We start from the raw sequence: 16,877 nt of genomic DNA, 5'->3' as shown, positions 1-16,877 counted from the left end.
AAATGAGAAGCATGTAGGATTGTAATATTCTTTTAATAAGTAATTGTTAACAACTTGCATAATATTTATACGTTTTGTATTGCCAGTTTTGGCATGTATTGCATTTCCACAGTATCTGGTCTCTCCTTGTTTATAAGTTTCCAATCACCAATCATCACCACTAACCTTTGTCTTTGGTTTGTTGTACTTCCTTTGTTCCGGTTGTCCTCACTGGACTCTCAGAAATCTTAGGGATCTCGGCCATTTTGAGCTGGTAAAACAAAACATAAAACAAAATGTTGGTTTAAACACAGTGGACACTATTGGTAATTGTCAAAGACCAGTCTTCTCCCTTGGTGTATCTCAACATATGCATAAAATAACAAACCTGTGAACATTTGAGCTCAATTGATCGTCGAAGTTGCGAGATAATAATGAAAGAAAAAATCAGCCTTGTCACACGAAGTTGTGTGCGTTTAGATGGTTGATTTCGAGACCTCAAATTCTTAATCTGAGGTCTAAAAATCAAATTCGTGGAATATTACTTTTTTTTCTCGAAAACTATGTCACTTCAGAGGGAGCCGTTTCTCACAATGTTTTATACTATCAACAGCTATCCGTTGCTTGTTACCGAGTACGTTTTTATTTAACACATAATATTAGCAACAAACTGTGATAGTGTTTTTTGCTTTCAAACCAAACCAAATAAAAATGAAATCAGTTGACCTTAGTGAAAATAAGTGTTATGAAAAATAATTATTGTTGACTGTGGAGTAATATTTTAAAGCAAAAAGTAAAATATGTTAAATAGTTTATATCAGGATCTTTGGTGATGTGCATTCCAACAGATTCAAAACTGCACTACATGTATCCTTACGGTGCGCGAATACACCCACTACATGCTATACAGTGGAAAACAGACTGCTCATATAATTTAAATAGACTTTTTATATATATTTATCAGGTGATAGTTCAAACCTTGTGTGTAGATTTTCCAGGCTGCACAAAGTCCATCTTATGATGTGAATCTGTCGTCGGTTTCCCTTTCAAGTTATTTCGCTAATCATGTATTAATTTGCCAGGATTTAGTTAAATTTGTATGCAAATACACAAGATAATTTGTTACAAGTTGAATATTTGAGTAACATATAAATTTGACATTTTAAATTTGTGCATTTGATCAGACAGTTTTACTTTCAAAGATCATTGCCATGAAACTGAAGGGTAACAATCTTAACCCCTAGTAGGTATACCGCATCAAAGAGGTTTATGCACAGAGGTGGGGACATGATAAGTCAGATCTTGCTTGATAATGTTTGTAAGGCAGAAACTTAAACTTAAAAGTGATAAGTAAAAACCAACCAGTGACAGTTGTAATGGATTTTGTTGTGCAACATTTCCTTTTGAAAGTGTCGTCCTTAAGTTCAACATCCTCTGGATCGGATTCCATTATCACATTATTGTATTTAATTGTGGACTAGGCATCTTTTGTACGCAATGGCAAACTATTTATTAGCAAACCTTTTCTTTTTCCTGCACTTCTCTTGCACTCAGTGGTTCTACTTCTGTGTATTAAAAAAAAGTATGCACAAATTAATTGAGTACACCTGTGTATAAGTGATAGCAACAACAATGACAAAATAAACACACTTCTGAGTGTTAACTCTAGTTTAAAATGAGCCTCTTTCATTTTGTAATGATATTGTTTCTCTGATACTTTGGTGTCTGTTTTCGTTTGAGCTTCATCTACAGATTTAATCTTACTCGAAAGAACATGTAATTCTGACAAGTCTCTTGATGTCTGTTGATCCAGTTGACTTTCAGTTGCTCTTTGGTTTACACTTGTAGCCATTTCTTGTCGAAAGTTTACGAGCTAGTTTTTGGAAACTAAATCAATTTCTGCTCTGATGTGGATTGCGCAAAGGTAATAAAGTTCCGAGCATCATTTTGCAACTTACTCCATCAATTTTCTCGGGCGTCATGCAAATTCCGTAATTGTTTCGCGAACATCAATTAAATTCCCTAAAAAATTACGTTCGAAACTGGGTGTTTATGACAGGGAAATAAATAGTATGGAAGCTTGACAAAGTGTTTATTTTTTGATAGATTTTAGGTACGAGAGGGAAATAACAAATATAAATTATTGACAGAGAATATTTGCTTTGTTTTTCTGAAACTTTTTTGCTCTCTTCTGTCAGGCTTATATTTCCTGTGTTTGGTGTTTTGTTTAATTTTTTTGAAAGTATATCAGTTGGGCCTCACCATAGAAAATAATGACTGTTCATTTTGCTTTATACTTGTGCTATTTGTGAAATAATATAACCACAGGTTTCAAGTGCTCGAGACTCTACTTGTTTAACATGACCACTGCAAGATGAAAACTAACTGAACTATCCTTACATGAACATTTCACTAAACCTAAATATGTATACAATAATTGAACATATCTTAAAAGGTCAAAATATTTTTTTGAAAGATGACATTTGAGGTTGTAAAACGGTCCATATTTCATAGAAGTTGCCTTATGTTGTTGGCAGTAACAAACAAAAACAACATAAATGTATCCAGGAGAGAGCGCAATATAAAATAAATAGATTATTATTAATAATATTATTATTGTTTACTTACCACGATGTTCTACACTGAAACTACGTGAAAATGAAGATGACTTTGAAGATCCATACTTCTTCAGAGGACCCTGGGTAAAACAAATCGAGGCGAGAATACAGTAAAAGGATTTCTACGTCTGTGGTCTTTATTTTGTTTTAAAAAACTGAGATAACGAATAATAAAATGCAACCTGAGTAAACATCAAAGTTTTAACAATACTTAGAGTATAACAACTTAATATTAGCAAAAAAGGGTAATAATCCATTTGTGTTTTAAATCAAACCAAATCTAAATAAAGAAACCAGAAGTGTAAGATTTAACTTCCCTTCAATGACAAATAAATATTATTTTGAATAATAACTTTTGACTAATGAGTCTAATGAGATAACCATTGATCAATCATAACCTGCATAAAACCGAATGTTTTAATACATTACATGTAACACATAATATTAGTGTTTTTTGCTTTCAAACCAAACCAAATAAAAATGAGATCAGTTGAAAATAAGTGTTGTGAAAAATAAATATTGTTGACTGTGGAGTAATATTTTAAAGCAAAAAGTAAAATATGTTAGATAGTTTATATCAGGATCTTTGGTGATGTGCATTCCAACAGATTCAAAACTGCACTACATGTATCCTTACGGTGCACGAATACACCCACTACATGCTATACAGTGGAAAACAGACTGCTCATATCATTTAAATAGACTTTTTATATATATTTATCAGGTGATAATTCAAACCTTGTGTGTAGATTTTCCAGGCTTCACAATGGCCTTCTTATGATGTGAATCTGTCGTCGGTTTCCCTTTTTAACATACATGTACAAAGAAAAGAGACTTTGAATATATGAACATAAAAACAAAGACACGTGAATAACTAAAAAGAAAAAAATACATAATACATGTATTATGCTTTAGCCATGTTAAGCTTTATCTGATGAAGTTGTGCCTTGCTAGTAAAATTCAATCGATTTCAACTATTTCTGCAACATGTTTGTTTTCAAAATGTGAACCAGCTTTAGTCTTTCAAAGAATGATATAGGCCTAATTGTCCAGTCAATCTATCAGAAATACTGGCTTGACTTGGACAAAATTGCAACAGAATCGATTTCAACTGTTTTGGGTTCTATAGACACCCAAGTTTTAACATATCAAAAGTCCTCCAAAATCATGTTTTTTTGCGAATTTGAAGGCTTTCTGACACTTGGATTTTGGAGGACTTTTGATATGTTCAACTTGGGTGTTTATAGAACCCATAGCAGTTGAAATCAATTCTGTTGCAATTTTTTCCAGGTCCAGCTGCAGTATGACTGAACTATAAGTTGCAATCGATGTCTGTCCAGATTTATTTACTTTCACCAAGTCCCCAAGTAAAGCAAAATATGTTATTACTTTTGTTTCAAATCCGGCTAAAAGAAATGAGAAGCATGTAGGATTGTAATATTCTTTTAATAAGTAATTGTTAACAACTTGCATAATATTTATACGTTTTGTATTGCCAGTTTTGGCATGTATTGCATTTCCACAGTATCTGGTCTCTCCTTGTTTATAAGTTTCCAATCACCAATCATCACCACTAACCTTTGTCTTTGGTTTGTTGTACTTCCTTTGTTCCGGTTGTCCTCACTGGACTCTCAGAAATCTTAGGGATCTCGGCCATTTTGAGCTGGTAAAACAAAACATAAAACAAAATGTTGGTTTAAACACAGTGGACACTATTGGTAATTGTCAAAGACCAGTCTTCTCCCTTGGTGTATCTCAACATATGCATAAAATAACAAACCTGTGAACATTTGAGCTCAATTGATCGTCGAAGTTGCGAGATAATAATGAAAGAAAAAATCAGCCTTGTCACACGAAGTTGTGTGCGTTTAGATGGTTGATTTCGAGACCTCAAATTCTTAATCTGAGGTCTAAAAATCAAATTCGTGGAATATTACTTTTTTTTCTCGAAAACTATGTCACTTCAGAGGGAGCCGTTTCTCACAATGTTTTATACTATCAATTTGAGGCCAAAACTTTGTGCTTCAAATATTTTATTACCGCTAGACAGTCAGGCGGGCTTGTCGCGGGACCTGTGTGCTCAATCTGTCACCAGTCTGGACCGGGCATTTGGTTTATTGCCTCGCCTTTCGGCCAATTGACCCCCTTGGACGGCGCCTTGCATTCCTTGATAGCCGGTCTGTGCTGGCTTGATCACTTTTGTCTGAGCAGCCTTTGAGTTGAGTTGACAATTTTTCAGTCATCAATTTTCGAATTCCCACCGCCATCCCCATTCTACCGCCTTCTTAAAAAAATTGGTATCGGTTTCTAAAATTCGTTTTGAGCTAAAATTTTAGTAATGGCTAAATTGCTATCGTTTCGTTGTAAGTTGCTTATTTGATTTTATGAGGAACATCCTGGAGTTTTTACACTCGGCTGCCATAAATCTCAGGAGCCAGTAAGAGAATTTCCTTCTTTTTCCCTTTGGGTTTTTTGAAGTTTTTCGCTCTTCTCAGGTTGGTCCCGCAGGCGGTATTTCATTGTTTACACCTCAATAGTCCTCAGGTATATTCATTCAGCTGTTATAATTTGCTACTTTGGGGTCTTTGTTAAATGTATTATGATTATTATAACTATGGTATTCTGCGTTGACGGGATGAAACATATTTTAGTCGCTTTGTCTTAATTTGCCAACAACCGGGGAATATGTGCTGTTTATTTAACTGTGCTATATTTGCTTTAATTTCAAGTTCCTTTGCAAACCTTTTATTTTAACGCTTTTGGTTTCGCGGTCGTACAGCCTCGTCCGGAAACCTGTATGCAGTAGTAGTTTTGGCGACCTCGCGGATTTAGCTACGGCCGGAGGTCAGTTTTGCTATTGGTTGATTTACTGTTATTGATTTCGCGGAAATCAGTTTGGCTTTAATTGCTTTGTTTATTACTTTTGATTTCGCGGATTTATGCAACTGCCGGAAATCAGTTTGGCTTTAATTGCTTTATTTGTTACTTTTGATTTCGCGGGTGATGCAACTACCGGGAATCAGTTCAGCTTATTGGTTTGCATTAAACACATTTTAGAAGATCTTGCGGATGGCAGGCAACTGCCGGAGATCTGGTTAAGTTTGATAAAATACAAGCATTTTGTTATGGCTTAGCTCATTGCAGCATAAACAAATAAAAGGCTGCTCAGGCCACTCTGTTGATCAAACCAAAGTGTTTCTGTGTCGTATGTGGTAATAATCAACAGCTATCCGTTGCTTGTTACCGAGTACGTTTTTATTTAACACATAATATTAGCAACAAACTGTGATAGTGTTTTTTGCTTTCAAACCAAACCAAATAAAAATGAAATCAATTGACCTTAGTGAAAATAAGTGTTATGAAAAATAATTATTGTTGACTGTGGAGTAATATTTTAAAGCAAAAAGTAAAATATGTTAAATAGTTTATATCAGGATCTTTGGTGATGTGCATTCCAACAGATTCAAAACTGCACTACATGTATCCTTACGGTGCGCGAATACACCCACTACATGCTATACAGTGGAAAACAGACTGCTCATATAATTTAAATAGACTTTTTATATATATTTATCAGGTGATAGTTCAAACCTTGTGTGTAGATTTTCCAGGCTGCACAAAGTCCATCTTATGATGTGAATCTGTCGTCGGTTTCCCTTTCAAGTTATTTCGCTAATCATGTATTAATTTGCCAGGATTTAGTTAAATTTGTATGCAAATACACAAGATAATTTGTTACAAGTTGAATATTTGAGTAACATATAAATTTGACATTTTAAATTTGTGCATTTGATCAGACAGTTTTACTTTCAAAGATCATTGCCATGAAACTGAAGGGTAACAATCTTAACCCCTAGTAGGTATACCGCATCAAAGAGGTTTATGCACAGAGGTGGGGACATGATAAGTCAGATCTTGCTTGATAATGTTTGTAAGGCAGAAACTTAAACTTAAAAGTGATAAGTAAAAACCAACCAGTGACAGTTGTAATGGATTTTGTTGTGCAACATTTCCTTTTGAAAGTGTCGTCCTTAAGTTCAACATCCTCTGGATCGGATTCCATTATCACATTATTGTATTTAATTGTGGACTAGGCATCTTTTGTACGCAATGGCAAACTATTTATTAGCAAACCTTTTCTTTTTCCTGCACTTCTCTTGCACTCAGTGGTTCTACTTCTGTGTATTAAAAAAAAGTATGCACAAATTAATTGAGTACACCTGTGTATAAGTGATAGCAAGAACAATGACAAAATAAACACACTTCTGAGTGTTAACTCTAGTTTAAAATGAGCCTCTTTCATTTTGTAATGATATTGTTTCTCTGATACTTTGGTGTCTGTTTTCGTTTGAGCTTCATCTACAGATTTAATCTTACTCGAAAGAACATGTAATTCTGACAAGTCTCTTGATGTCTGTTGATCCAGTTGACTTTCAGTTGCTCTTTGGTTTACACTTGTAGCCATTTCTTGTCGAAAGTTTACGAGCTAGTTTTTGGAAACTAAATCAATTTCTGCTCTGATGTGGATTGCGCAAAGGTAATAAAGTTCCGAGCATCATTTTGCAACTTACTCCATCAATTTTCTCGGGCGTCATGCAAATTCCGTAATTGTTTCGCGAACATCAATTAAATTCCCTAAAAAATTACGTTCGAAACTGGGTGTTTATGACAGGGAAATAAATAGTATGGAAGCTTGACAAAGTGTTTATTTTTTGATAGATTTTAGGTACGAGAGGGAAATAACAAATATAAATTATTGACAGAGAATATTTGCTTTGTTTTTCTGAAACTTTTTTGCTCTCTTCTGTCAGGCTTATATTTCCTGTGTTTGGTGTTTTGTTTAATTTTTTTGAAAGTATATCAGTTGGGCCTCACCATAGAAAATAATGACTGTTCATTTTGCTTTACTTGTGCTATTTGTGAAATAATATAACCACAGGTTTCAAGTGCTCGAGACTCTACTTGTTTAACATGACCACTGCAAGATGAAAACTAACTGAACTATCCTTACATGAACATTTCACTAAACCTAAATATGTATACAATAATTGAACATATCTTAAAAGGTCAAAATAGTTTTTTGAAAGATGACATTTGAGGTTGTAAAACGGTCCATATTTCATAGAAGTTGCCTTATGTTGTTGGCAGTAACAAACAAAAACAACATAAATGTATCCAGGAGAGAGCGCAATATAAAATCAATAGATTATTATTAATAATATTATTATTGTTTACTTACCACGATGTTCTACACTGAAACTACGTGAAAATGAAGATGACTTTGAAGATCCATACTTCTTCAGAGGACCCTGGGTAAAACAAATCGAGGCGAGAATACAGTAAAAGGATTTCTACGTCTGTGGTCTTTATTTTGTTTTAAAAAACTGAGATAACGAATAATAAAATGCAACCTGAGTAAACATCAAAGTTTTAACAATACTTAGAGTATAACAACTTAATATTAGCAAAAAAGGGTAATAATCCATTTGTGTTTTAAATCAAACCAAATCTAAATAAAGAAACCAGAAGTGTAAGATTTAACTTCCCTTCAATGACAAATAAATATTATTTTGAATAATAACTTTTGACTAATGAGTCTAATGAGATAACCATTGATCAATCATAACCTGCATAAAACCGAATGTTTTAATACATTACATGTAACACATAATATTAGTGTTTTTTGCTTTCAAACCAAACCAAATAAAAATGAGATCAGTTGAAAATAAGTGTTGTGAAAAATAAATATTGTTGACTGTGGAGTAATATTTTAAAGCAAAAAGTAAAATATGTTAGATAGTTTATATCAGGATCTTTGGTGATGTGCATTCCAACAGATTCAAAACTGCACTACATGTATCCTTACGGTGCACGAATACACCCACTACATGCTATACAGTGGAAAACAGACTGCTCATATCATTTAAATAGACTTTTTATATATATTTATCAGGTGATAATTCAAACCTTGTGTGTAGATTTTCCAGGCTTCACAATGGCCTTCTTATGATGTGAATCTGTCGTCGGTTTCCCTTTTTAACATACATGTACAAAGAAAAGAGACTTTGAATATATGAACATAAAAACAAAGACACGTGAATAACTAAAAAGAAAAAAATACATAATACATGTATTATGCTTTAGCCATGTTAAGCTTTATCTGATGAAGTTGTGCCTTGCTAGTAAAATTCAATCGATTTCAACTATTTCTGCAACATGTTTGTTTTCAAAATGTGAACCAGCTTTAGTCTTTCAAAGAATGATATAGGCCTAATTGTCCAGTCAATCTATCAGAAATACTGGCTTGACTTGGACAAAATTGCAACAGAATCGATTTCAACTGTTTTGGGTTCTATAGACACCCAAGTTTTAACATATCAAAAGTCCTCCAAAATCATGTTTTTTTGCGAATTTGAAGGCTTTCTGACACTTGGATTTTGGAGGACTTTTGATATGTTCAACTTGGGTGTTTATAGAACCCATAGCAGTTGAAATCAATTCTGTTGCAATTTTTTCCAGGTCCAGCTGCAGTATGACTGAACTATAAGTTGCAATCGATGTCTGTCCAGATTTATTTACTTTCACCAAGTCCCCAAGTAAAGCAAAATATGTTATTACTTTTGTTTCAAATCCGGCTAAAAGAAATGAGAAGCATGTAGGATTGTAATATTCTTTTTATAAGTAATTGTTAACAACTTGCATAATATTTATACGTTTTGTATTGCCAGTTTTGGCATGTATTGCATTTCCACAGTATCTGGTCTCTCCTTGTTTATAAGTTTCCAATCACCAATCATCACCACTAACCTTTGTCTTTGGTTTGTTGTACTTCCTTTGTTCCGGTTGTCCTCACTGGACTCTCAGAAATCTTAGGGATCTCGGCCATTTTGAGCTGGTAAAACAAAACATAAAACAAAATGTTGGTTTAAACACAGTGGACACTATTGGTAATTGTCAAAGACCAGTCTTCTCCCTTGGTGTATCTCAACATATGCATAAAATAACAAACCTGTGAACATTTGAGCTCAATTGATCGTCGAAGTTGCGAGATAATAATGAAAGAAAAAATCAGCCTTGTCACACGAAGTTGTGTGCGTTTAGATGGTTGATTTCGAGACCTCAAATTCTTAATCTGAGGTCTAAAAATCAAATTCGTGGAATATTACTTTTTTTTCTCGAAAACTATGTCACTTCAGAGGGAGCCGTTTCTCACAATGTTTTATACTATCAACAGCTATCCGTTGCTTGTTACCGAGTACGTTTTTATTTAACACATAATATTAGCAACAAACTGTGATAGTGTTTTTTGCTTTCAAACCAAACCAAATAAAAATGAAATCAGTTGACCTTAGTGAAAATAAGTGTTATGAAAAATAATTATTGTTGACTGTGGAGTAATATTTTAAAGCAAAAAGTAAAATATGTTAAATAGTTTATATCAGGATCTTTGGTGATGTGCATTCCAACAGATTCAAAACTGCACTACATGTATCCTTACGGTGCGCGAATACACCCACTACATGCTATACAGTGGAAAACAGACTGCTCATATAATTTAAATAGACTTTTTATATATATTTATCAGGTGATAGTTCAAACCTTGTGTGTAGATTTTCCAGGCTGCACAAAGTCCATCTTATGATGTGAATCTGTCGTCGGTTTCCCTTTCAAGTTATTTCGCTAATCATGTATTAATTTGCCAGGATTTAGTTAAATTTGTATGCAAATACACAAGATAATTTGTTACAAGTTGAATATTTGAGTAACATATAAATTTGACATTTTAAATTTGTGCATTTGATCAGACAGTTTTACTTTCAAAGATCATTGCCATGAAACTGAAGGGTAACAATCTTAACCCCTAGTAGGTATACCGCATCAAAGAGGTTTATGCACAGAGGTGGGGACATGATAAGTCAGATCTTGCTTGATAATGTTTGTAAGGCAGAAACTTAAACTTAAAAGTGATAAGTAAAAACCAACCAGTGACAGTTGTAATGGATTTTGTTGTGCAACATTTCCTTTTGAAAGTGTCGTCCTTAAGTTCAACATCCTCTGGATCGGATTCCATTATCACATTATTGTATTTAATTGTGGACTAGGCATTTTTTGTACGCAATGGCAAACTATTTATTAGCAAACCTTTTCTTTTTCCTGCACTTCTCTTGCACTCAGTGGTTCTACTTCTGTGTATTAAAAAAAGGACGCACAAATTATTTGAGTACACCTGTGTATAAGTGATAGCAAGAACAATGACAAAATAAACACACTTCTGAGTGTTAACTCTAGTTTAAAATGAGCCCCTTTCATTTTGTCATGATGATGTTTCTCTGATACTTTGGTGTCTGTTTTCACTTGAGCTTCATCTACAGATTTAATCCTATGTAGATTCAGCTTTAATGACACCAAGTGAATCTTACTCGAAAGAACATGTAATTCTGACAAGTCTCTTGATGTCTGTTGATCCAGTTGACTTTCAGTTGCTCTTTGGTTTACACTTGTAGCCATTTCTTGTCGAAAGTTTACGAGCTAGTTTTTTTTAACCTAAATCAATTTCTGCTCTGATGTGGATTGCGCAAAGGTAATAAAGTTCCGAGCATCATTTTGCAACTTACTCCATCAATTTTCTCGGGTGTCATGCAAATTCCATAATTGTTTCGCGAACATCAATTAAATTCCCTAAAAAATGACGTTCGAAACTGGGTGTTTATGACAGGGAAATAAATATTATGGAAGCTTGACAAAGTGTTTATTTTTTGATAGATTTTAGGTACGAGAGGCTGCAATAATCAGGGAAATAACAAATATAAATTATTGGCAGAGAATATTTGCTTTGTTTTTCTGAACATGTTTTGCTCTCTTCTGTCAGGCTTATATTTTCTGTGTTTGGTGTTTTGTTAAATTTTTAAAAGTATATCAGTTGGGCCTCACCATAGAAAATAATGAATGTTCCTTTTGCTTTACTTGTGCTATTTGTGAACTAATATAACCACAGGTTTCAAGTGCTCGAGACTCTACTTGTTTAACATGACCACTGCAAGATGAAAACTAACTGAACTATCCTTACATGAAATTTTACTAAACCTAAATATGTATAAAATAATTTAACATATCTTAAAAGGTCAAAATAGCTTTTTGAAAGATGACATTTGAGGTTGTATTATTTACTTACCACGCTGTTCTACACTGAAACTACGTGGAGATGAAGATGACTTTGAAGATCCATAAATGGGGCGCCTTGGACGAATCGGATTATCCTTGGTAAAACAAATCGAGGGGAGAATACAGTAAAAGGTTTTCTACGTCTGTGGTCTTTATTTTGTTCTAAAAAACTGAGATAACGAATAATAAAATGCAACCTGAATAAACATACAAAAGTTTTAACAATACTTAAAGTATAACAACTTAATGTTAGCAAAAAAGGGTAATAATCCATTTGTGTTTTAAATCAAACCAAATCTAAATAAAGAAACCAGTAGTGTAAGATTTCATTTCCCTTCAATGAATAATAAATATTATTTTGAATAATAACTTTTGACTATGGAGTACTACTTTAAATAAAAAAGCACAGGATTTGTTAACATTTTTATCAGAAAATTTGGTGATGGGCATTCAAAGTGTTTTAAAGTGCACAACACGTGTAATGGTGCCTGAAATAAACACCCAGTTTATGTTTTACGAAAAAACTTTAGCATTATTAAAGACACTGGACACTCTTTCGTAACTGTCAAAGACTAGTCTTCTCACTTGGTGTATTTCAACATATGCACAAAATACCAAACCTGTGAAAATTTGAACTAAATTCGTCAAAGTTGCAAGATAATAATGGAAGAAAAAACACCACTGTCACATTAAGTTGTGTGCTTTCAGATGCTTGATTTCGGGACCTCAAAATCAAATTCTGAGGTCTCTTATTTCTCTATGTATCAAATTTGTGGAAAATTACTTCTTTCTCAAAATCTACGTTCTTTGAGAGGGAGCTTCTACTTTATACCCAAACAAGACATTTTAGATAATGTGCACAATTACTCAAGACTGATGGATGCTTCCAGACTTCTGTATTTGTTTACAACTCATCGGAGGAACATTTTGGGAGAGTTTACCTTTAACCGAGTGCAGCGAAGAGCTGAATGTAATTCTGGAAGGGATATTTTCAATGGCAATCTGAGATGTTCTCTAGTCAAGTTAAAGACCTATCCAACAACGTAGCTTATTAACTTAGCCATGTAAAATACATCACGTCTTTAGTCATCAGGGAAAAAAGTACATCACTTCACTGTTTCCTGAACTACCATGACAATTATGAAATCCTGACAGCATTTTGTAGATCATAGCTGATACCAAACAAACACTTGTTCTTTTCAGGTATTATGCGAACAATTTCCAGGATTAACTAAATCTCGATGGCATTACTCTATTCAACTACATTATGAAGTGCAAGTTATTTGCTGATTATAATGTATATTTTTGTACAAGTAATCCTCGATGTCTGCACAAACTTCTTCAGATCAACTGCAGGTAACATATATCACTAATGGTTACAAATAAAAGGTCAACATTGGCCGAGAAATATAAGAACCTATGTGTCATTAAATTTCATTGAGTTCAAGTAAATTTAAGGCCACTTTTACCTCCATTACGCTACGCATTAGTCTCTGAACCAAAATTCCCTGTACCAATATAAAGTGGCATCCGCTTTTGACTAAAGTAATTATTGAATCAGAGAAAGTGTCTCACCTCAGTTTGGTATTCTTGCCGTTTCTTTCGAGCTTTATAAAAAAACAAAAAAAACAAAACATAAATCAGGCCTTTCATAGTTTCTGTTAATATCCTAAACCAAGCACATTTGGAAACTTCGAAAGACCAGCTTTCCAAAACAATATCAACCGTACAGTTCTTCAAACACAAATTTTAACTTAAAGTTGAGTAAAGAAAGATGAAGAGAGTGAAGCATGGTGTGCCAAGGTGGAGTGAGGGAAGATGAAGCGAGTGAAGCATGGTGAGCCAAGGTGGAGTGAGGGAAGACGAAGAGTGAAGCATGGTGTGCCAAGGTGAAGTGAGGGAAGATGAAGAGAGTGAGGCATGGTGTGCCAAGGTGGAGTGAGGGAAGATGAAGAGAGTGAAGCATGGTGTGCCAAGGTGGAGTAAGGGTCGATGAAGAGAGTGAAGCATGTTTTTTCAAGGTTGAGTGAGGGAAGATGAAGAGAGTGAGGCATGGTGTGCCAAGGTGGAGTGAGGGAAGATGAAGATAGTGAGGCATGGTGTGCCAAGGTGGAGTGAGGGAAGATGAAGAGAGTGAAGCATAGTGTGCCAAGGTGGAGTGAGGGAGATAAAGAGAGTGGAGCATGGTGTGCCAAGGTGGAGTGAGGGAGATGAAGATAGTGAGGCATGGTGTGCCAAGGTGGGGGTGAGGGAGATAAAGAGAGTGAAGCATGGTGTGCCAAGGTGGAGTGAGGGAGATGAAGAGAGTGAAGCATGGTGAGCCAAGGTGGAGTGAGGGAAGATTAAGAGAGTGAAGCATGGTGTGCCAAGGTGGAGTAGGGGAGATGAAGAGAGTGAGGCATGGTGAGCCAAGGTGGAGTGAGGGAGATGAAGATAGTGAGGCATGGTGTGCCAAGGTAGAGTAAGGGAGATGAAGAGAGTGAAGCATGGTGAGCCAAGGTGGAGTGAGGGAGGTGAAGATAGTGAAGCATGGTGGGCCAAGGTGGAGTGAGGGAGATGAAGAGAGTGAAGCATGGTGAGCCAAGGTGGAGTGAGGGAAGATTAAGAGAGTGAAGCATGGTGTGCCAAGGTGGAGTAGGGGAGATGAAGAGAGTGAGGCATGGTGAGACAAGGTGGAGTGAGGGAGATGAAGATAGTGAGGCATGGTGTGCCAAGGTGGAGTGAGGGAGATGAAGATAGTGAGGCATGGTGTGCCAAGGTGGAGTAAGGGAGATAAAGATAATGAAGCATGGTGTGCCAAGGTGGAGTGAGGGAGATACAGAGAGTGAAGCATGGTGTGCCAAGGTGGAGTGAGGGAGATGAAGATAGTGAAGCATGGTGTGCCAAGGTGGAGTGAGGTAGATGAAGATAGTGAGGCGTGCCAAGGTGGAGTGAAGTAGATAAAGAGAGTGAAGCATGGTGAGCCAAGGTGGAGTGAGGGAGATGAAGATAGTGAGGCATGGTGTGCCAAGGTGGAGTGAGGGAGATGAAGATAGTGAAGCATGGTCAACCAAGGTGGAGTGAGGGAGATAAAGATAGTGAAGCATGGTGTGCCAAGGTGGAGTGAGGGAGATGAAGAGAGTGAAGCATGGTGTGCCAAGGTGGAGTGAGAGAGATGAAGAGAGTGAAGCATGGTGTGCCAAGGTGGAGTGAGGGAGATGAAGATAGTGAAGCATGGTGTGCCAAGGTGGAGTGAGGGAGATGAAGAGAGTGAAGCATGGTGAGCCAAGGTGGAGTCAGGGAGATTAAGAGAATGAAGCATGCGAGTGTGCCAAGGTGGAGTGAGGGAAGATTAAGAGAGTGAAGCATGGTGTGCCAAGGTGGAGTAGGGGAGATGAAGAGAGTGAGGCATGGTGTGCCAAGGTGGAGTGAGGGAAGATGAAGAGAGTGAGGCATGGTGTGCCAAGGTGGAGTGAGGGAAGATGAAGAGAGTGAGGGAAATGAAATCATTAATTTCATATAAGATGTTTGTTGGTATACCTTCATCTTTATCTGACAACAAAGTTTTTTCCGTACTGATCTTGAGCCCTTCCAGGTCAGATTCCTGTACCAAGGAGAAAAAGAATGTGAATGTTTTATCAATCAATGGTGTGACTCCAAGCTTGTTCATATTGAAAACAAAAATAAAGTAAACAAACCACAAGTACAAATCTAACATATCTATACTACAGGGGGAAACAATGCTCTGGAAACTTGAGACTTCATAGCTACATTAAATGAAAATGCATTAAATTAAGTGCTTTTCATTTTAAGAAACAAGGTTATCGTACATACAGTAGGGCGGTCATTTGTTAACCTGTAATCTTTTTTTCTTTCAACCTTGATTGTTATCAGCAGTATCTATTTGATATTTAACAGGTAGAATGAAACTTAGAAGCTACCAAAGTTTAAAGTGGAATCAACTTTTGACTAAGATAATTATGTCTCACATCAATTTGGTCTTCTTGCTTTGAGTGTCTCACATCAGTTGGGTCACCCTTCAGTGAATGTCTCACTACAATCGAGCCTTCTTGGTTTGACTGTCTCACATCAGTTGGGTCACCCTTCAGTCTATTATATACTGTGTATGCTGTGTAAAAAAAAAAATTAAGTCTATAGTAACAATGTCAAGGTTTACCCACATAATGTAGTCGATGTAAACTACATTGTTATTTCTGATGTTAACACACTGATGGGCACTTCATCCGCAACATTTCTCAAAGTTATGTGATTTGACTTGAAATCTGGTTAATACATTAAAATCTGTTAATACACTGAGATTTGCATAGTACTTTAAGGCAGGTGTCTTAGGGTCAATCTCGTTGGTTTGTAGTGGCAAGACATTTGCTCTAAAAAAAGGTCAAGGTCTAGGAGTTTTTCACATGACTCAAGGAAAGTATTTTATACACTGCATAACGCACATAGGTGTAAGGGTAAAGCAATAAAACTATTCTTTATCCCTTATGTAAGTTAAGTATGCAAATTTGAAATTCATTGAGTTGAATTGCATGTTTATGCTGGATCCTTCACTAAGATAACAAACCATCAGTAATAAGTTTGTTCTTCTTACTTTGTATTTTATTCCACAGTTCAGCTTTCAAGAATCTTCTTTGACTGTTCATGGTCCTTTCTATAATGTTACCAAGTTGTTGCAGTTTGCCATACCTCGGCCTGTAATGAAAATGTGAATGTGATGAGAAGACCTCCTCAACACATTCCCAGCTAAGACCACGGGACATATGATGTACAGTAAGTACAGAACATATCAACATCCATATGGAATGGTCAGTGAACTCTAGCCATGTTCCATGACATTGCAACCATGTGAGACAATCTTGCAACAAATCAGCCTGTTCTGTGATCAGTTCCAGTTCATTTTGCTGCTTGCCAATCTCCCCTGCAGGTAGATCCTCTTGCTTAGAGGGCTCCTTCATCAAATCAGTCTGTTCTGTGATCAGTTCCAGTTCATTTTGCTGCTTGCCAATCTCCCCTGCAGGTAGATTCATCTTGCTTAGAGGGCTCCTTCATCAAATCAGTCTGTTCTGTGATCAGTTCCAGCTTGCCAGTGTCCCGTGCAGGTAGATCATCTTGCTTAGAGGA

At 35.8% G+C, this 16,877-nt stretch overlaps 1 protein-coding gene across 1 annotated transcript in view; it reads right to left on the bottom strand.

Annotated features, from left to right (window-relative positions):
• Nucleotides 1-16,877, bottom strand: part of LOC117301510 — a 40,635-nt gene extending 23,758 nt beyond the window's left edge. The window contains exons 1-16 of the mRNA XM_033785533.1: nucleotides 16,348-16,877; nucleotides 15,728-15,867; nucleotides 15,279-15,342; nucleotides 13,335-13,366; nucleotides 11,939-11,956; nucleotides 11,770-11,854; nucleotides 10,740-10,783; nucleotides 9,405-9,489; nucleotides 8,565-8,629; nucleotides 7,837-7,906; nucleotides 6,732-6,775; nucleotides 4,176-4,260; nucleotides 3,336-3,400; nucleotides 2,608-2,677; nucleotides 1,501-1,544; nucleotides 166-250 (exon numbers count right to left, since the gene is read on the bottom strand). Of these exons, the coding sequence (XP_033641424.1) occupies nucleotides 166-250; nucleotides 1,501-1,544; nucleotides 2,608-2,677; nucleotides 3,336-3,400; nucleotides 4,176-4,260; nucleotides 6,732-6,775; nucleotides 7,837-7,906; nucleotides 8,565-8,629; nucleotides 9,405-9,489; nucleotides 10,740-10,783; nucleotides 11,770-11,854; nucleotides 11,939-11,956; nucleotides 13,335-13,366; nucleotides 15,279-15,342; nucleotides 15,728-15,867; nucleotides 16,348-16,783 (1,432 nt within the window). The 5' untranslated portion in view covers nucleotides 16,784-16,877. The remainder of the gene's footprint in view (nucleotides 1-165; nucleotides 251-1,500; nucleotides 1,545-2,607; nucleotides 2,678-3,335; nucleotides 3,401-4,175; nucleotides 4,261-6,731; nucleotides 6,776-7,836; nucleotides 7,907-8,564; nucleotides 8,630-9,404; nucleotides 9,490-10,739; nucleotides 10,784-11,769; nucleotides 11,855-11,938; nucleotides 11,957-13,334; nucleotides 13,367-15,278; nucleotides 15,343-15,727; nucleotides 15,868-16,347) is intronic.

This window comes from Asterias rubens, chromosome 17 (assembly GCF_902459465.1).
Source record: "Asterias rubens chromosome 17, eAstRub1.3, whole genome shotgun sequence".
In the NCBI taxonomy this organism is placed as follows: Eukaryota; Metazoa; Echinodermata; class Asteroidea; order Forcipulatida; family Asteriidae; genus Asterias; species Asterias rubens.
Note: the sequence above shows the minus strand (reverse complement) of the source record. Positions and strands in the feature narration are given on the sequence as shown.